Raw genomic sequence first — 25090 nt, 5'->3', positions numbered from 1 at the left:
GTTTTCATTTCTCAACACACATTTTAGAATGATATTTTTCATGTTCCTAAGATATCAGCTACAATATTGGATGGAATTTTTAAAAATGTGTACATTTATTTGGGGGACAACTGCCAGATTTTATCTATTAAGTTTTTCATCCATGAGTAGTGAACTTACTATCTTTCCTCAACTAGAACATGTTTACCAATGAGTCAGAGACTTCCACTTCTGGAGAAGTTATAGCATGGTGTCTCTCAGATTAAAACCTATCTGGAGACCGATGAGAGGTGCCTTGTCCAAGTCACACCTTTTCCTGAGAAGGTGCAGTAATACAAGCCTGACCTCTTGCCTCAAGCTGAGGCAACTCAAAAAGGCCTTCTCATACCCATACCCAGAACTCACCTGCTCTGCTGCATCTCTATTGAAGTTCATTTTCTCCCTCTGCTAGGTCTTGCTTATTTCCTTTCCTGAGTGTTGCTCTTGAAATAACTTCCTGCACTCAAATTCAAAATCTCATTTGGAAATAAATTCTTGCACTCAAGGATCAAAATCTCATAGTATGTTCCACAGAGTATGTGAATTACAACTGTCTTGTGCAGGTCCTGGAATTTGGGGGAATATATTTAATTCAAATAATAACATAATCATCCATATATCTTTGACATGTCTTCTGATTTTTTATGTAAGGAAAATATTATATTTTAATTTTTCTAACCTCTGCTTTCATTGCGATATGCTTTGCTCTTGCTGAGAAGACAAATTTACTAGCTTTCTCAAAATCCAGAAGTTGAATGCCTGATAATGTCTTATTCTATCTGTTTTATTGAAACTTAGTAGAGTATCCTGAATAATATATTTATTCCTGTTATTAAGAAATCAATGTAGGGCCGGCGCCATGGCTCACTTGGCTAATCCTCCGCCTGCAGCGCCGGCATCTCATGTGGGCACCGGGTTCTAGTCCCGGCTGCTCCTCTTCCAGTCCAGCTCTCTGCTGTGGCCCGGGAGGGCAGTGGAGGATGGCCTAAGTGCTTGGGCACCTGCACCTGCATGGGAGACCAGGAGGAGGCGCCTGGCTCCTGGTTTCGGATTGGCACAGCGTCAGCTGTGGTTGCCATTTGGGGAGTGAACCAGCAGAGGGAGGACCTTTCTCTCTGTCTCTCCCTTTCACTGTCTATGGCTCTACCTGTTAAATAAATAAAAAAAAATTGTAAATATATATTATTAAAAAAATAAGAAAAAAAGAAATCAATATAGTTTTAGAACTTCTTGTTTCTGATATGATGTCAGGTGTCAACTTAATTATTGTTCTTTTGTTGATAATCCTGAAATTGCCTAATTCTCCCTTTACTGTGTTCAGTCTAGAGTATATTGAAATGATTATTTCTAGAATTCATGATTTGTTCATTTTTTATATATGTCCTTTACTAACAATTGATCATTCTTGTTCCATAATTTCTGTCCTTCTACTAGTGATATTTCTCTTTTATCGTGGAGATGTTATATCTGCAGCAGCTGAAGATTTTCATAAAATTTTTTTCTCTTAATTATGGCCTGGTTGAAGTTACATATTTATTTGCCACTAGTTGGTTGGCATAAATGGGGAGGTGTGTTTCATTCCAGATTACTCTGTAAGATTCATATTCTGGGTTGTTAGTCAAAAGTATCCTTCTAATATAAGCCACTGATTCTTTCCCCTGTGTCCTGCTCCCCTCCCCCAAACACACACACATACACATACATACACATATGTGCATTCCTAATTCACTTGCATTTACTTTGCTTTTGTGTTCACTTGTATCTTTTCACCATAAAAAAAAGCATTTATAATTGAAATTTATTTATCACATATTTGCATATTATAGAATATAAAGGGATCTGGAAAAAGAAAATTTATGTCTAAAGTTAATCTCATACAATCAACTTGACCAGTAATCTATCCAATATATTTTCATTCATGCTTACATGTATAGTAATTAAATATAATATCATTTCATTTACCAATCTGTGCCAAAGTATTAGTCAATACTATGTATGTTGGGGGCCAGTTCTGTGGTAGAACAGGTTAGGCCACCACTTACAGTCCTGGCATCCTATATGGGCTCCTGTTCAAGTCCTGGATGATCTGCTTCCCATCCAGCTCCCAGCTACTGTGCTTGGGAAAGCAGCAGAAGATGGCCCACGGGATGAGGCCCCTGAACCTATATGGGAGACCTTGATGAAGCTCCTGGCTGGATTTACCCTGGAATAGCCTAGGCCATTGCAGCCATTTGGGGAGTGAAGCAGTGGATGGAAGATCTCTTTCTCTCTGTACTCACCCACAACCCTGCTCCATAATTCTGCCTTTCAATAAAACAAATCTTTCTTTTAATGTGGTGTTAACAGTGTTAAGTTTAAATTTTCCTAGACTAACCTGCATATTAATCTGCCAGTCTCTACAAAAATACAAAATAATTTACTAATTATTTAAAATCTTAACAGATATTCCAAAAATATTTTAATAAAGACATGAATTTAAGCCAACTACTACCCTAGGTTTTGCTTTTTATTTAGGAAAACTATTTGAATGAACTGTTTATGAAAATGATGAACATAACTGAACTGGAAACCACAATACTCAGTTTCACCAGAAATTACACTATCTTTTTATATGAAGTTCTTCATGAAAAATGAATCATAATCAGTTTTACTGATGAATGGGAAAGAGGTTTTGGTTGATATAAATGGACATTCTTTCAAAGTTAGGGTCATCTGATATATACATTTTTACCTGCCAAGGAGGTCCACACTTCTGTTAGTGGTCAGTGTATTGTATTCTTTGGACTTTTCTGGAAACACACTGGACATTTCTTCTGTGGTGGGTCCATTTTTTTAGACTCCAGTTTGGCCAGTCTCCTTCTGATAACATTGTGTTTCTTCTAATACCGTATAGTACAATTGACTTTAGCAATCCACATACATTTATACTATCAGACTCTATACTCTTGTCACTATGTTTACAATCTCATTGTCCCTAAAGCTTTAGTAACTTATACCTTACTACTTAGACTAGTTAAGCTCACAATTACTTGTTAATTTTTCACACAGTTTGATTTTCTGAGTTTGGAAGGTAGTTTGTTCTTTCAAATAGAGTCTATAAATTCTACACTTTCAAAATATTCAAGAAAATAATTTAATTAATGATTTCTCACCCAGAGTAATTTTATTTTAAAATGTTAGCATGTTAATATTTTTACATCCATCATACGAAATTAATATTTTAAAGCAACATCATATTGCAATGTTATATGACAGATCAAGAAAACATGTTATTATTTTAACACACAGTATTTTGAGATTACCTCAAATATAGTTGTGATATTTCCACAATTTAAACTAATTTTGGACATACTTTAAAGTGTAATTTATTGAGCACCTGTGTTGACAAAATTTTTCTATAGCTTTAAACACTTTTCTTACCATAAGTTGAACTCTTCCACCATTAAGTACATCTGGATCTAACTCAGGCAAGAAGTGATTGCTGTATTGTGATTAAAAACAGAAAACATAATAATATAAATGTACAAGAAGAATAGGAGAGAAATTCCCAAAGGAAAAGTTTGGAAGAAATCAGTTATTTATGATTATATTTCAAAATTCTATAGAAAATGCTTATTATGAAAACACCATGCATATTTCAAAATTTTTAGACCAGCATAAACATCTTTTCATTTCATATCCACAAACTTTTTGAAGTCCCCTTATATAAAAGGTAAATAATAATTTTCTTAAATTACATTAAAAAGAAAGCTAAGTACAAATATACAACTTTCCATAGTTATTTTAATTTAATTTAACATAAAATTTCAATTTCTAAATTTTGATTTTACTCTTCTTTGTCAAACATAAATATACAAAGAATAAAATACGAAAGAACTAATGATAGTGAATTACTATAATGCAATGTTGTATTTACTTCTATTTCTTAGCTGTGTTTTTAAAAATATTTATTTATTTGAAAGTGTTACGGAGAGAGAGATCTTCCATTTGCTTGGTCAACCCTCAAATGGTTGCAACAGCTGAGGATGCCCCAGGCCAAAACCAGGAGCCAAGAGCTTCTTCTGGGTCTCCCACATGGGTTCAGGGGCCCAAGTGTTTTCCCAGGTGCATTAGCAGGGAGCTGAATCAGAAATGGAGCAGCCAGGACTTGAACCTGTGCCCATAGTGATGCTGGCACTGCAGGCACTGCAGATGGTGGCTTAACCCACTGCCCCCAGCAGCTCCAGCCTTTACTTAAGTTTTAACGTATTACTTCTAGGATTTTGTTTTTGCCTTTGTTATTTAAAAACCACAATGCCATGAAATATTTATAAAATGTTCTCATTTTTGGATTCAATATTGGTTTACATATTTAATAAATGCCTACAAAGGCACATTTATGCACCTTCTTCTGGAAATATGGGGTTAAAAAAAGGAAATATGGAAGATCTATGTCAAAATCCCATCTCTTAACTTAAATTGCCTTAAAATTATGGTTCAGTACAGACATATACTTTATAACACAGTAATATGGACTGAATTGTGTCCCTCCAAATTCATGTTAAGTCTTAATCCTCAGAATGTGGCTGTCTTTAGACATAGGGCTTTGAAAGAGGCAATTAATAGAAATAAAAATTATGCAGTTGTATTCTAAATTCAATAGGACTGTATCCTTATATGAAGACAAGATTAGAACACAGGCAACACAGACTAAAGGATGACCATGTGAGGACACAGCTGGAAGGCAGCAATCTGCAAACCTAGGATGGAGACATCTAAAGAGAGAAAATCTAGTGACTGGTCTTGAACTTCTGGCCTAAACCACACTATTTGCGGTATTTTATTATGGGCATCCCTAGTAATGGAACACATTAATGTAATAAAAATTAATTGAGTACTTATTAGGTTTATGGCCCTCTGTTTGCTGGTAGAGGATATAAACCTATCTTCAACTTTCTAGCTGAACTATAGGGCCAGTGTTGTGGTGCAGCAGATTAAATCTCCATTTGTGAGGTTGGCATTCCCTATCCAGTTTTATATATATTATTTATAAATGGACACAAAATAAAATACAACCTATACTATATATGATATTTAGAAACAGTTAATGGACGCCATGCATTTACGTTATACAGTAGTATCATTCACATGGTTCATCTGTTGGTTTTTAGGATTACAGAATAGAATTAGTCTCAAATAAATCTTAGAATGAAAAATATAAAGAGCGATTAAATCTATTCTATATTAAAAACCCCTTTTGATAACCTGACAACCTGGTGTATTGGCCTTTGGCTATGAAGTCATGTTTGTTTTGGTATAATTAACCTAGGTTTCACTTTTCAGGATGTGTTTACAATACAAAAATCTAATTTAAAGGAAATGACCTCACCATTTCATATTTCTGGAACTAGTTGTTTCATGAACCCCAACTTGTGTGTGAAGCCATTGGTATGTATATTCTCTCCTCCTTTCTAATTTTTCATTTGCAGTTGTATCTTCATAGATAGAGTCTTCTTTACCTGGGGAAAAAAGATGGCATGATTATTTGTATTTAATGGAATCAAATGTTATCCACTATGCTCAGTGTAAGCTAAAAATTTTATCATAGGAAAGAACAAAAATAGCAAATTCCTTGGAGCGGAATCATTTGTAAGAAGTTAGCATCAATTATGTACAAATTAGGTACTTTGCCTCCTTGAGTTTAAACTCACCTATTTAGAAAAAAAAAGGAAATATTTTAATTGAACTATCATTTTATAGGATTTGTTTTTAATTAGAAAGTTCAGAGTTAGTTTTCTAATATCAAAACTCTGTTTGCTATCATGACTTTTTAGGTTCTTTGTGTGTGTGTGTGTGTGTGTGTTGGCAATGATTCATTTGACATAGCCTTTATATTACATGTCCAACAAAAGAAAATAAAAGAGGAACTATAAAAATTAAAACATTCTGTATTTAAAAAAATACCCAACAGAGTTAAAAGGCAACACATATGATTTAAAATTAGGCTTAATTTTATATCTAATTTTTTTTATAATAGGCTTATCCCTATATAGAATTTATAAATTATACTTGAGATGGTATTTTAATTTTACTTGTGTTAGCTAATATAATATTTTAAGCTAGAAATGTAATTTATATCAAGTTTCAGGGAAACTATACTAGGGAAGAACATCTAAGGATGGGAGAAAGCTCAACAAGAAAGAAGGGTATGGAAAAATACACAGTATAAAAATCATTCAGGTAAGAAATAAGGTAACAAACATAAAAGTAAAAATATTAAAAACAAAAGGAAAAAGTAAATATTCAACATTGATATTCAAATATAAAAATTACTATTTTTTTAAACTGCAGACATTGCTGCTGTATCATTACTACATCCATTATAATTACACCTAAGATAAGGTGTGATAGAGTCTTCCTCCATGGACTTGATCTTTTGTTTTGCTTTGTTTTTGTTTTTTGGACTTATCTTTTATTCTATGTCTTTCCTGGTGTTATCAGCATATTTGGAGGTTAGACTGACGATACATCAGAGGGAGACATATCCTGAAAACAAACTCACGGTAATCATACTCAGAAAATCTTTTACTTTAAAACCAGATATTTCAAACATCCATGTATTAATTTGAAATATTTCACTATAGATGTCTGTACATAAAACATCAATATATTTGTAATTTGGAAAAAAAAGCACAGGACAAAGTCTATTTGGAATGCCTGGTGTATGTACATATACACACTCATAAATGACATATAAGCTTAGCATGTGTCATTCTGAATATGTCAAAGATGGTACATCTAAATTGTCTTTTTTCCTTAAAAGTTGTTTTTGTTAGGTAGTGAAACAACTCTAATTTTCAATCTAGTAAAACTCTGGTACTAGTTTTCAGGACAGCTAAAAATTAAGACATTTTGTTTCTCTACATGCCATGTTATTCAGTAAAGTTCCTATCACTTCTTACATCACTTATGGTTCTAAAATATCATAGCTCTTAAATGCTATACATCAGCCAACCCCTTTATAATTGCTTTATTTGGAGGAGTAAGTACTTCACGTGCAAGGGCTCACCACTGAAACCATAAACCAGACACCAAGAAAATTTTCCTTATAGGCAAACAGACACTCAAAAGGAAGATGTGGGGCTGCCATACTCAGGTACTGCACAGCATTATGTCTCTTCTTTACCAAAGCCCCAGCTGGTGACTTGTCTTTCTTGGCAAACCAGACCAGATACTGAACCCAGTAGCGCAGTAGCAGAAAACGGTAGGAACTCAGTGTCTTCATGATCAGCTGAGCCCAAGGCTATAATTTTATTTACTCTTGATTTGGAGGGAATTCTTTTGTAACAAGCGTACTTCAAGTTGAATGGTAAGTAAGTAAGCTCCTTCTGCCTTTAAAAATGGTGAGAGCGAGCACTCAGCCTAGCGGTTAGGATGTTCACATCCTACATCCCAATGTCTGGGTTCAATTCTCAGCCCTGGATCCTCATTCTAGCTTCCTTCCAGTGTAGACCCTGGGAGGCAGCAGTGATGGGTCAAGTGTTCCCTCCTTCTCTTCTTTCTTTTCTTTCCTATGCTCTTTTCTCCCTTCCTTCTTCCTCCCCCCTCCCTCCCTCTCATGTATGTCCTGTTGTGTCTCTGCCTGGCAAATGAATACATAAACTTCTTTTAAAAGAGTGGTATATCTTCTTTGTAAAAAGATTTTATTTATTTGAGAGGTAGAGTTACAGACAGTGTGAGGGAGAGACGGCAAGAAAGGCCTTCCTTCCGTTGGTTCACTCCCCAGATGGCGGCAACAGCTGGAGCTGCGCTGATCCGAAGCCAGGAGCCGGGTGCTTCTTCCAGGTCTCCCATGTGGGTGCAGGGGCCCAAGGACTTGGGCCATCTTCTACTGCTTTCCCAGGCCATAGCAGAGAGCCAGATTGGAAGAGGAGCAACCGGGATCAGAACCGGCACCCATGTGGGATGCTGGTGCCGCAAGTGGAGGATTAACCTACTGGGCCATGGAGCCAGCCCAGAGTGGTATATCCTTATAACAGTCACTTCTTAAAGTACTACTTTTGGAAATTTTTCTTCAACTCTGCAATAACACTTCATAAACATTATGTGATTTTACATCTGTACTCAGCCGAAATTCTTAACAATTAGAGAGTGAACAAGAGAGGGTACAATTCAAGTTAACTATATTATCCTTAGGGCATATATTGGTAGACCAGCATGAGTAAGAAATAGAATAAGTACAATGATGAAGTTGGATGGAAATAACTAGAGGAAGTGATTGTGTCTCAACTAAACCATTTCAAGATTATTTTCATCACTGAAAAGAGGAGACTAAGATATTCCTTTGAAACTTGTATAAATCCTGCTTTTAGTATTTTGTGTAGGAAGAATAATGGTGATCTCAATTATTTAAAATGGTTATTAGTTTCTAGTCAGACTGTCCACTACACCTTTCCTTTCAATATTATGAGAAGCATCATTCAGACTGTAGAATATTCCTTCTTTTGTCCACTGTTCTTCCCTTATTCCCTGGGTCTTGCTTTGTCAATTTCCTGTATTCTGAAATTAAGAAAAAAAGTTTTCCTTTGATTTTTGCCATGTTCTATTTACTACTGTTTATATAGGATTCTTTATTTCAAATTATATTTTTCAGTGATTCTATTTAAATAAATTGTTGGGCTTTTTATTATGAAACATCACAACCTTATTACAGACATTTTAAAAAGAAAAAAGTCTAAGAAAAAATCTACACACAAAAAAAATCTCACTATTCGAATCAACTAGTAGGTACTGTTTTAAGGCATTTTCTTGCCTTTCCTTTTGCAAATATTTTCTGGCTCTTGTATTATGTATGTATTATTCATATACTATTTTCCAGCTAGTTTATAACAAATGAATTATATAATGGAAAGTGCATTTTAATGGTTTTGCACTACGATCTATTAACTTGTTACATGATATGTTTTAAGTATTCCACTTAATTAATTTTAAGAGAATTAAAGGCAATATATCTCAAAATATAAACATTTTGAATAATGTAACCTATATTGTAAGATAGTTTTTAAAACATTTTATCCATTTACCAATACTGTACAAGGTTACTAATTTCATTGAGTCCCTGGTCAATCTTTGGATAGCAAATATTTTAAATCTGTTGATAATTGGACAACGTTGTATAATCATGACCTTGATTTTTGCCTCTACTGCCAGTGAAGTTACACATTATTCTATATAATTATTTAATAATTTTAGGACACATATTATGAAATGTCCTGTTCTCTTTCCTGACCTACTGGATCATAGTATTTCCTTTTCTTTTTTAAGTTACCATTCACAGTCCTTTCTCCATTATTACTAGTACAAGTTTTCCCCTGCCCATTCGATGATTTTAGTTTCTATTCTACTTTAATAGGGCCACTTTCTTTTTCTCTAGACAAACAAATTTATATATCTGCTAGCTGTCTTCTAATCTATAGTCTATTTTCTCTTCATCACTTACAAACTTATATTCCGGATTCAATAAAATCAATAGATGATTTCATTCTTTTAATAATTTATCCTTCAGTGTAGAAATAATTGTGAACAAAATTCCTCAACCAGTTGTTTATTTTCTGTATTTCTTCATTTTTCCATTCTGTCCTTAAAGTACTTCAACCTAATTTTGTCAAATTGAAATTGTGATTATTAAGAGAGTTTGAAACAGTATTTTTTTTTTGACAGGTAGAGTTATACACAGTGAGAGAGAGAGAGACAGAGAGAAAGGTCTTCCTTCCGTTGGTTCACTCCCCAAATGGCCACTATGGCCGGTGTTGCTCTGATCCGAAGCCAGGAGCCAGGTGCTTTTTCCTGGTCTCCGATGTGGGTGCAGAGTCCCAAGCCCTTGGGCCATCCTCCACTGCCCTCCCGGGCCAGAGCAGAGAGCTGGACTGGAAGAGGAGTAACCGGGAGTAGAACCTACTGTCCATATGGGATGCCGGTGCCACAAGCGGAGGATTAACCGTGAGCCACGGCGCCTGCCGAAACAGTCTTTCCTAACAAACACATTCATTCTACATCTTCACTGATGTTTCTACTCAACTCAACTATACAGTCCACTTCCTTTGGCTTAAAAATGTCTTCTCTGCAGACCTTTGGGACACCAGACTTTAAGCACTTCCTTTCAGGATCCTTTAACGATTTCCTTTAGATGACAGTGCTCCTGCGTCCACTGGCATCTATGGGACCTATGTCTTATGAGTGGCACTGTGCTGGCAGTCAGCTGGATAGGTTTCTTACCTCTTGGTGCTAATAGCTTAAAGACTAGGTATCACTAACCTCTATTTTATTTCTGTTCTCATTTCCCATATTTGCAGCTGAACTCCAGAATAACAACTTAGGTTTACCATTATCAACCTCCTACTCAAGTCTGCCTTTTCTCCTGAACTTCCAAGTCACCCAGAACAGACTTCTTGCTATTAATTTCAGATACTCATTACTTAAGTACCAATATCTTATCAGTGACTAGATCTATCTACTCTGCCTCCTGGATATCCCAGTAATGTTTCTTTTTTTCCATTCCCAGTGTAACTATTTTACTTCTGACACTATTTTGAATAGGAGCGAGCAAGCTTGTATGTAGTTTATACATATCTTTCTAACATGTCACAACAGAAGTGGTATTCCTCCCAAACTCAGTGTCCCAAATGGTGCTCCAGTTTCTACCATTCCATATCGTCTAGAATCTCTTACTATCAGTTTTCTTTTTCTTCTATATTGTCAGTCCTCGTTCAAAAAAAAAATGTGATTTTTTTTTTTTTGCATTTGCTTTCCAGCTGTTCCTCTTTCTCCTTCTCTAAACAGATAAGCCTCTTAAATTAGTAGACACAGCTCAGTTTCTTTGACTTGCCATTCATGCTTAAGTTCTCTAGTACCATTTCTTTGGAGCTCAGTTCCCCAAGATGATCATACTGCCAAATTCTGAGGATTCTTTGGAGTTATTTTATTGACCTCTTAACAGTATTATATATTGTTGTCTACTGTTTTTTTTTTTTTTTGAGATTTGTTTTATTTATTTGAAAGAGCCACAGAAAAAGGTAGAGATACACAGAGAGAGAGAGAGAGGTCTTCAATCTTCTAGTTCATTCCCCAAATGGCCATGACAGCCGGAGGTGAACTGATCTGAAGCCAGGAGCTGGAAGCTTTTTCTAGTTCTCCCACATGGGTGCAAGGGCCCAAGGACTTGGGCCATCTTCCACTGCTTTTCCAGGTGCAACAGCAGGGAGCTGGATTCTATATGGAGCAGCCAGGACTCAAAATGGTGACCATATTGGGTGCCAGCGCTATAGGCCAGGGCTTTAACCTGCTGCACCACAGCGATGGCCCCATACTTCTTTCTTTTTAAAAGTTTGTTTCCTCTGGATTTTGTTAAATTACATTCTCCTGTTTTTCTCTTATTTTTTGGCTAAGCCCCCCACAGAGCTTGTACACAAGTGGCTCTCATGTATTATCCAACACTTCCTGATTTTCTATAATGTTCACCCCATCATCGATATACAACCCATAAACTACAGTGTCCTGCTGAACCAGCATTATTTCACACCTTTCAACTACAGATTTTACTCTCTAAATTCTTTTGAATTCAACACTATTTTAATTCAGGCTATTTTTTTTCTTTTGTATTTTCTGAATTTCTGTAGCAACTTTTCACTGGTCTATTGGCTTTTGGTCTTCCCCCTACACATGTACCATCACACTACAAATGAAATTGCCATAAGTCAAACCTAATTGTATTACTTTGTAGGTTGAACTCCTGGTTCCCCATTGCCTTCAGATAATGTTGAAAGTTTTTAGTTTTTTAATTTTTATAATGCATAAAAGTCTTGATTTATACTTCAGACAAATCTTATATGTTCCTGTTTCAATCCAGACACATACTGTAGTTACATAAAATATTTAGTTTTGTCCATAGATCTTTGCCCACTCTGTTTTTTATGCCTGGGATTATTCACTTCACCAATGATATTCCTGCTTCTTAATGTCTCAGTTTAGAAATTACATTCTTTTGATAAGCTCTTTGATCTTCCTACATTGTACTTCGTGTTGAACTTAGGCTAGGGATGCTCATTTGAATGCATTATTTAGATTTCATGATAGCATTCATTACACTATATTATAACATACAAAGTATCCTATATATAGTGTACTATATCATAATTTTCTATTTTTGTGCCTGCTTTGCATACCATAATATCAGCTATTTAAATGGTACATAGTAGGATGGTGTTCCATAAATACTGGTGAAATAAAGGAATAATTGTCACTGTTGATCAATGTTCTTTTAGTGCCCTGAGAAAGTTAGAACTGGTAGAGACTTTTAGCTTATAGACAAACCTGTGTAACAGGGAGGATAGTGTATGTCTCAAAATGACTACCTGAGTTATAGAAACAGCCTTCAACTTCGAAAGTTAGAACTACATGGAAATAAAAATCAGCAAATAAAGGCAGCAAATCATAACACAACCCCTCCACAAATATATATATATATATATATACACACATATATATTATAGATAGATAGATCTACTTCTGTAGAAAATAACTTTACAAAATGTCCAAAATACATGCAGTCCTAGAAAAAAGGAGTTTAGCTTCAAGAAGGTCAAAAAAAGAAATGAAGTATTTTTTCTTCTTCTTTTTTTTTTTTTTTGACAGGCAGAGTGGACAGTGATAGAGAGAGACAGAGAGAAAGGTCTTCCTTTTGCCGTTGGTTCACCCTCCAATGGCCGCCGCGGCCGGTGCGCCACGCTGATCCAATGGCAGGAGCCAGGAGCCAGGTGCTTTTCCTGGTCTCCCATGGGTGCAGGGCCCAAGCACCTGGGCCATCCTCCACTGCACTCCCTGGCCACAGCAGAGAGCTGGCCTGGAAGAGGGGCAACCGGGACAGAATCCGGCGCCCCGACCGGGACTAGAACCTGGTGTGCTGGCGCCGCAAGGCAGAGGATTAGCCTAGTGAGCCGCGGCGCCGGCCTGAAATGAAGTATTTTTTAAATTAGTGGAAATACTATTCTTTTCTTCATGAAAAGCAAAATAAAAGTGCTCATTAAACCCATATGCTTCACTAAATCAGTTTTCTGAATTTTTATGTAGCATAATATCCTATACTGAAAGAGATTAAGATTCAATTATAATTTAGGACACACAAAAATAAGCTAAGTATTTATATTTTTAGTACATATGGCAACTTTCCCATGACTATTTTCTTTTCCCTTAATGGCTTTTCTCAATAATGTAATTTTAAAATACTCTTGGTTTCATGTATAGAGATGAGCTCACTTCTTTATCAAAAGCTTTTGTAGGACATGGTTTTGGCTGAGCAAAACACTTCTTTATGTGATGGAAATATTTTTGGTAACTTTGATAAATGGCTGATTCTATGTACATTATACTGCAAATACTAGAGGTATGATTTACATTATAAAGTATAAGTGCTCCGTACTTGTTTATTAAGAAAAGTTATTGCATCATACCTCACAAAGCACAAATAAAATTGGAATTTGGCATAAACTGCTATGCTAACAGAATTTTAATTTCATTAATATCTGTATAAATACTTGTTGATAGGCTGTTTATGGCTTCTTCCTTAACCAATTCAATCTGTTGTTGGAAAGCTGACAGCACTAGCAAGAAACCAGTAACTCTCTAAGAGCCATTTATGTATGAGAAGCAACATCTCTATTCTTCAAAATATATTTAAATTATGTGTAATTAATCAATAAGGAAAAATGACTTCATGAATAAAGAAGAGGATTGTTGGTGTAAAAGTTTAAAAATGGAAATTTTGGGAATAGAGCCAAAGCTATATACCAGGCCAAAGACTAACTGCAGTACTAATCACTTTTACATATTTCACTATATTTTATGGCAGTAAGGATTAAAACAAAGCATTGGAATAAAAGATACTTGCGATGTTGTGACATTTAAATTAATTTTAAAAATTGGTATATCTATTTCTAGTTGGGTTGTGTAGTATATACAAAGTATATGAATGACCTTTATGAAAACAAAGAAAAATAATAGTGCGTTAATAAATTCTATATCTGTAATATCTGTATCTTGTAAGATACATTTTTGATAGTATGGAATATCTGGAGCTAAGTGAATTCCTTTGGAATAAAAAAATATCACTTCACAAAGTGCATGTAGTTGAGTATATTAGCCTATACCTGAAAGGAAGTAGGTATGCTATTGTTATTGTTCAATTGAGTTGTAAATATATTTGCTAATATCTTGTAGTGTAGTAACAAATGCAATATAAATATAGTCCTTTGGTTTCTGTCATGAGAGCCACATCACTAAAGCGAATCCTGGGATGATTAAGTCATATATTCAAGAATATGTAATGTGTCCCCATGTTTGCTGCTACCAAGGCTGGAACTACCATAAAGCGAGTGGGATAAGTTAGGTATTTGCCTTAGGCACAATTTAAGGGCATGACGAATAAAAAAAAAAAAACTTCAGTAATAACGATAATATTTACTGCAATTCTTTTAAATCAAAATGAATGCAAAAATTTTTAATGAATATGAATGTTTTTAAAGCCAGAATAAGCAACAATACTGTGCCAAGCCATCTTGGAGCCTGGGGCACAAAGAAAAATCAAAATCAGTAATTCTGATCCTCTCTCTGCATTGGTATTTATCCATTTATAAGTCATACCAAGAAAAATGTCAACAGGGTATTCTTTATAAGACTACTCAATAATCATGAGGTTTAAGATTATTTTATATTATTTCTTATGAATCTGGAACATTATTTCATTTTCTATTCAAAGAAGCTCTGAAACTGGAATCTATGGGAAATGAATTATAGAGTAAATTAATTCAGTCTATAAAAGTCAGGGCTATATTTTATATATCTTTGTATCTGCCTAGTGACTAACTTGCACATAGTAAATATTTTTATCATTGTGTAATGTTGGCAAATTATTTACCTCGACCCTGCCTCAATTTCTTCTCTTAAAATAAATGTGTTTACAGTACAACAGGAATACATATAGTTCCTAACATATAGTAGGAATTTAAAAACTACAGCTATGTTTTTATATTGTTGTTGAAGAAAATGAAACGAATTCATTATGTGTGACTTTTATGCCATCTCAGTTGCCACAGGCTAGCATTCTCTTCTCCTGGATACATTACCTAAGTATGAATCTGTAAATCCAGACCAACTTGAAGGTTATATGGGGTCACTGGTGGGAGGGGGAAGATTCCAGGTTAATCACAAAAATAGACAGAACAATTTTCTGGTGGTGAGTGCGGGGAACACTCTTTACCATTATTTAAACCTGTAACAGGTATTCTGAAAATGGCTTTTTTTTTTCATAATATAAAAGGATATTGGTATGTCTTTTACAAAGAAAAATCAATTTCCAAACGATAAGAAGGTTAGATGGTTCTAATTGATTTTAAGTTATTTCAAATAATTCTTAGCAATTGCTCAGTAATAACCATGAAGTAGGCTCCACTGACATAGTTCTCTCCTGTTTCACCATCTCAATTTAATTATCCTTGGAAAATATTCCTCTATCTAACCTAGACTCCCTCAGGGAGTGTTAATATGGTAGGTCATCCAAACCAGGGCCCACCCAAAATACTAATGGTAAGCTGGGTGATTTGAGTAGTCTTGGCTTTCAGAATAATATATCATGGTGTCCACATAACTATTATTTCCACCGTATTGTGTGTGTGTGTGCGTGTGTGTGTGTGTGTGTGTGTATGGTTTTAGAATTCAGGTCCTTGTCATTTCTAAAGTTTTCCACTCTTTGATAAAAAAAAATCTATAATTTTACTCTTCAGTAATAGTATTAATTGAGGCTCAATTAGGTGGTTTTACTAGCTTTATTGCAAGGGAGGTCAACAAGGACTACTGTACTAATACATTAATGTTAGAGATTTGAAGGAACCAATGAACTTTTTTTTTATATTTTTGTAATCATTAAAAATAGTTCTAAAACAGCAGTGCTTATAGTATATAAATCTACAATATGTTTCTCAATATTTCTATTATTGTCTACATGATGATTTTTATATTTTTCAAACTGAAATATGGATATGCTTCTGTGATAGCTAGGGATAACATTTTATGAATAATAAGCAATGAATAAAATATCTTTCACTATTTGAGTAATAACATATTAAGAACTAAAAACATGGCCCACATTTGTTACTTTCCATAGGTAACATTTCCATAGCATGTTGAAAGTTTGGTAACTTTCTTAGTGGTTACTTCTTGAATACAAAATTTGTGTATTTTAATTTTTATCTTTAGAAGGACAAAAGTTTTATTTTATATAGCCAAACCTTACTTGCGAATGAATCAGATCCTTCTTTCATGTAATTCGCTTTTAAATTAAAGACACAGGCCGGTGCCACGGCTCACTAGGCTAATCCTCTACCTTGCAGCGCCGGCACACCCGGTTCTAGCCCCGGTCGGGGCGCTGGATTCTGTCCCGGTTGCCCCTCTTCCAGGCCAGCTCTCCGCTCTGGCCAGGGAGTGCAGTGGAAGATGGCCCAAGTGCTTGGGCCCTGCACCCCATGGGAGACCAGGAGAAGTACCTGGCTCCTGCCATCGGATCAGCGCGGTGCGCCGGCCGCAGCAGCCATTGGAGGGTGAACCAACGGCAAATGAAGACCTTTCTCTCTGTCTCTCTCACTGTCCACTCTGCCTGTCAAAAAAAAAAAAAAAAGATGCAAAAAAAAATTAAAGACACAAAAATGCATTCCTGCTCTACTAATACACTGGAAAGAAGTTAATACAGGCATTATAATGCTATAAATAAAATATCATAAACATATTCCATGAGACCCCTGACACTTTCCAGAAATTAGAACACTGTCTACCCACCAGAAGTTCTGCTCAGAAACCTCTTACTTCCCTCAAAGGTAACCATACCCATGACTTTATTATTTTCTCTCTTTTTACAACATATGCATTTAAGCAATGTAGTGTAGTTTTGTTCATTTCTGAACTGTACATCTGCATAAATATGACAACTGTATAGGTGTCCTTTTTTCTTAATTTATTTGATATTGTTTGTGAGAATGTATCTGTCTTGCTGTATATAAATCTAGTCCACTATTTTTTACTTCTATATTGTATTTAAAAAAGTGAGTGTGTTAGAACTTCCATTGTGATGGACACATGACTTATAAGTTGTGGTTCTTGGTATGACAAATTCTCTCAGTTCACTTAACTTCATTGAATGTGTTTTATCCATCTGTGGATTTCGACTTTGCATCCAAAGTACAGATTCTACTTGTCAACTTTATAAAGAAACATCTTTTGGGATTCAATTGAGATTACATTTTTATCCATAAGTTAATTTGGCAGAAGTTAAACATTTTAATGTACTTAAAGCTTTTTTTTTAAAAAAAATCAATAAAGTTTTATGATCCCCCCATAAGGTCTTACACATTTTTTTGTTAGTAGAATCTTCGTATGTAATTTGAAAAATATTATTTCAAAAATCAATATGTGATTTAAAAATATTACAGGTTGCATTTTTAAGAATATTTATTTATTTATTTATTTTAAAAGCAGAGTGACAGTAAGAGAAGGAGAGACAGGAAGAGGAAAAGATCTTCCATCCTCTGTTTCACTCTCAAAATGCTCACAGCAGCAAAGGGTAGAACAGAAGGAAGCCAGGAGCAAGAACTCCACCCAGATCTCTGACACGGGTGGCAGGAGCCCAAGTACTTGGATCATCATTATCTGCCTCCCCGGCACAGTATCAGGAAGGTGGACTGAAAGTGGAGAAGGTGGTTCCCCAAACAGTTGTTTTGATATGTCATGTGGGTGTTCTAAGTGATAGCTTATACTTTTAAGCCACAATATCAGCCCTGCATTTTTTAAAAAAGTTGATAATGTCTAAAATTACAGTTGGGATCAGTTACCACATAATTTTCTAGAATTTTTTTCATTGTTTGCAGACTTTCAAATGTGCTGCCATAGTTATTCATAACAACCTCTTATTCCATTTCTTTTACATTTCTGATACTAGTTATTTGTGCTTTCTCATGTATTTTCATGACCCACATTGCCAAGAATACATCCAATTTTTTAGTCTTTCTAAACTAATTTTGATTATGATGGTTTTTACTTTCATTAACTATTGTTCTTATAATAGTGTTTTCATTATCTAATTTTAAAAATCATTTCTTCTAATGGACATTTCCATATTAATTTTCAGTCAATTAAAACTTTCTAGTTATCTTAGTATTATTCATTTCTAGTTCAATGGCATCATGTTGCACATTGCAATATGAAAACATATGGCAAAAATACTAACTGATAGAATAAAAAAGGGAGAGAACGATCCAACATGGGAAGCGAGATACACAGCAGACTCATAGAATGGCGGATGTCCTAAACAGCACTCTGGCCTCAGAATCAGCGCTTAAGGCATGTGGATCCAGCTGAAAAGCCCATGAGAGTATTTTAGGCATGGAAAGCTAAGACACTCTGTCAAAAAAAGAAAAAAAAAAGGACCTAAATGAAAGATCTCCGCGAGTGAGATTCCAGTGGAAAGAACAGGTCATCATAGAAGGAAGTACCTTTCTCTGAAGGGAGGAGAGAACTTCCACCTTGTCTAAATAAGATCTGAGTTGGCAAACTCAAAAGGCTTCCATAGCCTTGGCAACTCATGACAAGAGCCTAGGGTGATTACTGATGCCATAAACAAGAGTGTCAATTTGTTAAGTCAATAACAGGAGTCACTGTGCACTTACTCCTCATGTAGGATCTCTGTCCTTAATGTGCTGTACAGTGTGATTTAATGCTATAACTAGTACTCAAACAGTATTTTTCACTTTATGTTTCTATGTGGGTGCAAACTGTTGAAATCTTTACGTAATATATGCTAAACTGATCTTCTGTATATAAAGATAATTGAAAATGAATCTTGATGTGAATGGAAGGGGAGAGGGAATGGGAAAAGGGAGGGTTGTGGGTGGGAGGGAAGTTATGGGGGGAAGCCATTGTAATCAATATTCTGTACTTTGGAAATTTATATTAATCAAATAAAAGTTAAAAAAAAAATCTGGAAGCAGCTCATAAAAAAAAGAAAACATATTGCACAAGCCTGTAAAAAGTGTGCTTGAGGAAAATATGTATTCTCTACTTGTTGAATGTTTTGTATATATCCTTTTGGCAAATTTTGTTATTTTGGCCTTTTAAACATGCCCTTAATGATTTTTTTGAGTATTTGTTCTATAAGTTACTGAAACAAGAATGTTAAAATTCATCTCCCTTGGCCGGCACCGCAGCTCACTAGGCTAATTCTCCACCTAGTGGCGTCGGCACACTGGGTTCTAGTCCTGGTCAGGGCGCCGGATTCTGTCCCCGTTGCCCCTCTTCCAGGCCAGCTCTTTGCTGTGGCCAGGGAGTGCAGTGGAGGATGGCCCAAGTGCTTGGGCCCTGCACCCCATGGGAGACCAGGAGAAGCACCTGGCTCCTGCCTTCGGATCCAGCGCGGTGCACCGGCCGCAGCTCGCCAGCCGTGGCGGCCATTGGAGGGTGAACCAACGGCAAAGGAAGACTTTTCTCTCTCTCTCTCTCACTATCCACTCTGCCTGTCAAAAAAAAAATTCATCTCCCAATACAGTTGTGGAAATTTCTTCTCCACCTTGGTAAAATTTTAATTTTTGTCTGATATTATCTTTAAGGCTTTGATATACTAGTTTAATAAAATTTAATATTTCTCTAGTAAATTGAAATTTTTATAATTTTGATAGGATGCTCTTTATGTTTAGCCATCTTTTTCTCCCCTAAATTATATTTCATTTTATCTGAGAAAATCAGGTTTCTTTTGGAGATATATATATACATATATATGTATATACATATATTTCTTTTCAAATATATTGCTCTATCCTCTTCTTTTCAAACTCATTGTGTCTTTATGGTTTGTTTGTCTCTGGATGTTTTTTATATCTACAAATGATTGCTATGTGTTAATTAGATTACTGGATGATGTACATGTACCATCATATTGATACATGTGAGTTTATATATACCACCATATTTTGTGCTTTCTATTTGCAGTGCCTGTACTGTGTTCTTTTTCAATCATAATGGAATGAGTATTTATTTTCTTTCTATTGATTTTTCCCATGAATGTGTAAATAATACTTGCCACTATCCATTCAGTTTTTTCAATATTGTAACGTTAAAAACAACAATAATACATATTGAAATTCACACAATCTAAAGTTAACCTTTTTCCCTCCTCCTAGTGAATACAAGAATCATAGAGCATTTCGGCCCAATTTATCTCCATTTTGACTTACACATTAATATTTTGCTGTACCCTACTTATAACAATTTCACTGTATTGTATTCAGATAATTAACCATAAATTTTATTAAACTATTTTCTTTGGCTGGCGCCGCGGCTCACTAGTCTAATCCTCTGCCTGCGGTACTGGCACCCCCAGGTTCTAGTCCTGGCTAGGGCGCAGGATTCTGTCCCGGTTGCTCCTCTTCCAGTCTAGCTCTCTGCTGTGGCCCAGGAGTGCAGTGGAGGATGGCCCAGGTCCTTGGGCACTGCACCCGCATGGGAGACCAGGAGAAAACACCTGGCCTTGGCGGCCACTTGGGGGGTGAACCAACGGTAAAAGGAAAACCTTTCTCTCTGTCTCTCTCTAACTGTATAATTCTACCTTTCAAAAAAAATGTTTTTTTCCTTATGAAATTTTTTTATCTTCTTGAATTCTGGATCTTTCAATTTCCAAAGATTTAATCTGCTAAAATTTTCTTTTAAAGAAAAATAATATTCTAGGAGTAAATTAAGCTCTTGTTTATTTGAAAACATCTCCATTTTGTCCTTACTATGGAAAGATTTTCAGGACCTAGAATTCCAGTTTGACAGTAACTTTTTTCATTCATTCAATGTTCAAATCATTGACAATCTTTTACTCTCTTCTGGTGACTTTAAGACATCAGTTCTTGGTCTAATTGCAGCTTCTTTGAAGGTAATCTATCTCCTTTTTGCCTCATTATCCATTAAGGTTTTCTTTTTTTCTGTTGTATACACTTTTACTCTAATATATTTAGCTGTGGATTTTTTTCAATCACTGTAGCCATTATTGACATATTAGCTGTGGATTTCTTTTAAAATCTATTCTGGTTACGACTCACTCAGCTTCTTGGATTAATGGACTGAAGTACTTTATCCAGTTTCAAAATACATCAGCTCCTTAAAACTACTATATATACATTAATAAGCAGTAATTATACACCCATTGCTACTAAAAGCATCTTACTGGACCAATCAACCAAACAGATGAAAAAATTACAAAGTACAGATAAGCTTTGAAAACACTCCATAAAGGAGGTGGGCAATGTGGTGCTACCAGAGTACCAGTTCTGATCCAGCTCACTGCTGGATTAATACCCTTGGGAAGCAGCAGGTGATGGCTCAAGTACTTAAGTTCCTGCCACCACTTGGAAGACTTCGATAAAGTTCCTGACTCCTGGCTTCAGCCTGGCCCAGCACTGGCTGTGGTGGCCATTTAGGAAGTGAACCAGAGGATGGAAAATTCATATTCTCTCTCTCTCTCTCTGTCTCTCTCACTCACATACACAAGACCTTTCAAGTAAATAAGTAATTTTTTAAAAAGTCCACTAATTAAGAACAATTCTTTAAAGAGTTAAATAGCCTCATTACTGAGTGAATTAGTTGTCAAATTAAAGTTTGTCTATGTCAAGAAGTGTGAGGGTCTGAGATCTTATTTCACTTTTAGGAAGAAGTTGGCTGAGATAGATTTATAAAAGGGGGAGGAATATATAACACTATTACATCAGGGACAAAGTGCTTCATTCACAGCCCAGCAAGATGCATAGGAATCAGTAAATTTATGATGGTTCCCTTCATCTCTTGATTTCAACAAAGGTGAAGTCAAAGTACCAGGTGCACAGCATGCCGGGGAGGGTATGTCACAGCAGAGAAACCCTGAAGTTAAGGAACTCAGATCTTTTATAACTAGCTGTGCACAAGCCTGACCTTTGCAGCAGAGGGGAATATTACCTTTATTACACTGAAAAGCAAAACAAAATTTGACCTTTGCTTCAGAGGAGACATTGTTTCTATGCTTTATGATTATTCAGTATTATTCAGTATTCTCACTGAAAGACAGTGAGAAGCTAAAGTGCAATTGGTGCCAACCTTTCAGGACATTCTGAAATGTGAAAGATTTATGAAGAACTGCCATCCAATGCTCCCACTACAAGTATTTATTTACATGTGAATAAGTCTTATTTACATGAAAGGCAGAAGGAGAGAGAGAGAAAACAAGTACTCTCCCATCAGATGATCCACTCCTAAAACATAACTTATTCAGTTATTTGAAAAATAGAATGACAAGGAGGGAGGGAAGGGAAGATGGAAGGAGAATAGGAGAGAGAGAGAGAGAGAGAGAGAGAGAGAGAGAGAGAGAGAGAGAAATCTTCCAAGGACTAGTTCACTCCCTAAGTAGCTATAGCAGCGTAGGCCAAAACAAGGATCTCCATTCTGGTCTCCCACTTTGGTGGCAGGGGCCCACGCACTTGGGCCATCTTTCTCTGCCTTCCCAGGTGTGCATAGGAGGAAGCTGGATCAGAAGCACAGCAAAAGCTAGCATTCTGATACAGGATATGGGTTGCAAGCGGTAGCTTAACCCTCTGTGCCACATCCTCAGCCAACGTGTCATTTTAGCAAGGAAACACATGTAGCTCAAAATTCTTTCAGTTTTTCTGCAAGTTTCAGTTTTTCAGCAAGCATTCACAAGAAATATATCACAACTTTGTCACAAATATGCGAATTGTCACAACTTTATTCCACAAAGTGCATGAAAAAGCTATTTTTTAGAACGAATTTATCATAGGAAAAGTACACTCTGGAATATTGTTTTTTTTTACCAATTCATACATAACTTCCTTTCACTAGAATGTTTATTATATTTTGTCATTCTCATAATTTAACATCTGAATAGGTTTAGTAGAAATTTACAAATTCCTCTGAGACCAAATATGGAAAATTGTATTCCAAAATTCTTTCTTATTTTCCAAAAGTTATCCACAAGAGAAAAAGAAATTACATGACATTTATTATAGCTGGTATATTAAGAACATTTTAAAATGTCATTCATTTCCATACTCAGAAAAACATTAAGGGCAGTTTCATGGGAAAATACGGTCTCTTGGTGAAGTGGAAACATGGTGGGCTTTGGAGTCAAACAGATGCAGGTTCCAATTCTGGTTACCCTAATATAAGCTCAAAATCTCAGTTTCATTACCCCCAAAGCAAGGATAATTATACTTCTCTCTGAGGGATGTTGAGAAGATACAATGAGATCTATAAACTCCCTAGACAGGATTCTGGCTGTTCAACAAAGAGTATCCTATGTTCTTTTTCTCTTGTGGCAGCTGCCTCAATATGTTAAGAATAAATCTAAGACATCAATTACTTAGAGTCATATATTTACCATAACGTTTTATCATACTGTTGAACTATTAGCTTGAGGGTAGGAAATTTGATTTTTTTTTACTATAGTTACACAGAGTTAAACCTACAAATGAAAATATGTTACTATTCATAATAAGAGAACATGCAACCATTTTTTTTCAAATGAGAAAAATGAAATTCAGTAAAATGAAGTGATTGATCCAAGATACAACAGCTAGCCAGTGGAAAATCAGGAACCTTCTTCTAAACCTTGTACTAGGGTCCTTCTCATGATAATGTCAATAGTAAGTCAACTGGTGAGTTCAGGGTTGTTTTAGACTAGGACTGAGAGCTCTCCATGTCAATATGTCAAGAACACTTGCTAGTATATATTCTTGAGTTATAAGGTCAGAGAAAAAAAGGATTTCTCCAGAACAATGTTGTCTCTTCAGGTAATATGAGTCCTGAGAAAATATCAAGTTTATAACATTAGGTAAAAATGCAATATAAGTATGTGGTGCTTTTATAATTGTAAATATAATTGCATAGATTATATATGGTAATTATAGATCTGGTCCTATGTATATTCAATTTTAATTTCTTTAACTTATCTACTAAGTTTGCCATCAGTTGCAAACTTCATTTCTAGAATCATTGTTCAGTTTTTTCAGTTTCCTAATTATGTTAGTCTTTTATTGTCCCCCCCCCCCCACCCTTTTTTTATTTGACAGGTAGAGTTACAGACAGTGTGAGAGAGAGAGAGAGAGAAAGGTCTTCCTTCCGTTGGTTCACTCCCCAAATGGCTGCTACAGCCAGAGCTGCTCCGCTCTGAAGCCAGGAGCCATGTGCTTCTTCCTGGTCGCCCATGTGCGTGCAGGGGCCCAAGCACTTGGGCCATCCTGCATTGCTTTCCTAGGCCACAGCAGAGAGCTGGACTGGAAGAGGAGCAACCGGGATTAGAACCAGCACCCATATGGGATGCTGGCGCCACAGGCGGAGGATTAACCAAGTAAGCCACAGTGCCGGCCCCTCCATTTTGTTTTAAAATATACTTCTATGTATTTAATCACTCTAGAATACTTATTTTATATTTTGTGTCTGATGGGTCCATTATTGTCAGGATTCAATTGACTGATTTTTTTGTAAAGATTTATTTTATTTATTTTGAAGACAGAGTTACAGAGAGAGATAGGGAAAGATAGAGAGAGAGAGAGAGAGATCTTCCATTTGCTGGTTTACTTCCCAAATGGTTGCAACAGCCCAGACCTGGCCAGGCCAAAACCAGGAGTCAGGCACTTCATCCAGGCCTCCCATGTGAGCACAGAGGCCCAGACACTTGGGCCATCTTCCACTGCTTTCACTCAGGTGCATTAGCAGGGAGCTGGATCAGAAGTGGAGCAGCCAGGTCCTGAACTGGTGTCCAAATGGAATGGTGGCATTACAGGCAGCAGCTTAACACATTATTCCACAACACCAGCCCCAAGGCTGATTTTATAGTTTGGTTTTCTTTGGCTTTCACTTTGTGGCTTGTTTCCTGAAAGTTTTTAGTGATTTTGTTATTGTTTTAATGAAGAAATATTCTTTAAATTTGTACATGAATATTTCAAAAAATTCATTTGCAAAATATTTCAAAATC

General features: G+C 35.8%; 1 protein-coding gene across 12 annotated transcripts in view; it reads right to left on the bottom strand.

Moving 5' to 3' along the window:
* Positions 1-25090, bottom strand: part of LRRIQ1 (leucine rich repeats and IQ motif containing 1) — a 239590-nt gene that overhangs the window by 44174 nt on the left and 170326 nt on the right. For 8 of the 12 annotated variants that reach the window (XR_516764.4, XR_007919512.2, XM_008256853.4 and 5 more), the window contains exons 24-25: positions 5387-5516; positions 3439-3499 (exon numbers count right to left, since the gene is read on the bottom strand). Coding sequence is in view for 9 of the 12 variants with exons in the window: in XM_008256853.4 (XP_008255075.2) it covers positions 3439-3499; positions 5387-5516 (191 nt within the window). In the remaining 3 variants the exon portion in view is untranslated. The other 4 variants (XM_051845713.2, XR_007919513.2, XM_008256859.4 and 1 more) reach the window with 4 other exon arrangements.

This window comes from Oryctolagus cuniculus, chromosome 11 (genome assembly GCF_964237555.1).
Source record: "Oryctolagus cuniculus chromosome 11, mOryCun1.1, whole genome shotgun sequence".
In the NCBI taxonomy this organism is placed as follows: Eukaryota; Metazoa; Chordata; class Mammalia; order Lagomorpha; family Leporidae; genus Oryctolagus; species Oryctolagus cuniculus.
This window is presented reverse-complemented; position numbering and strand designations above follow the sequence as displayed.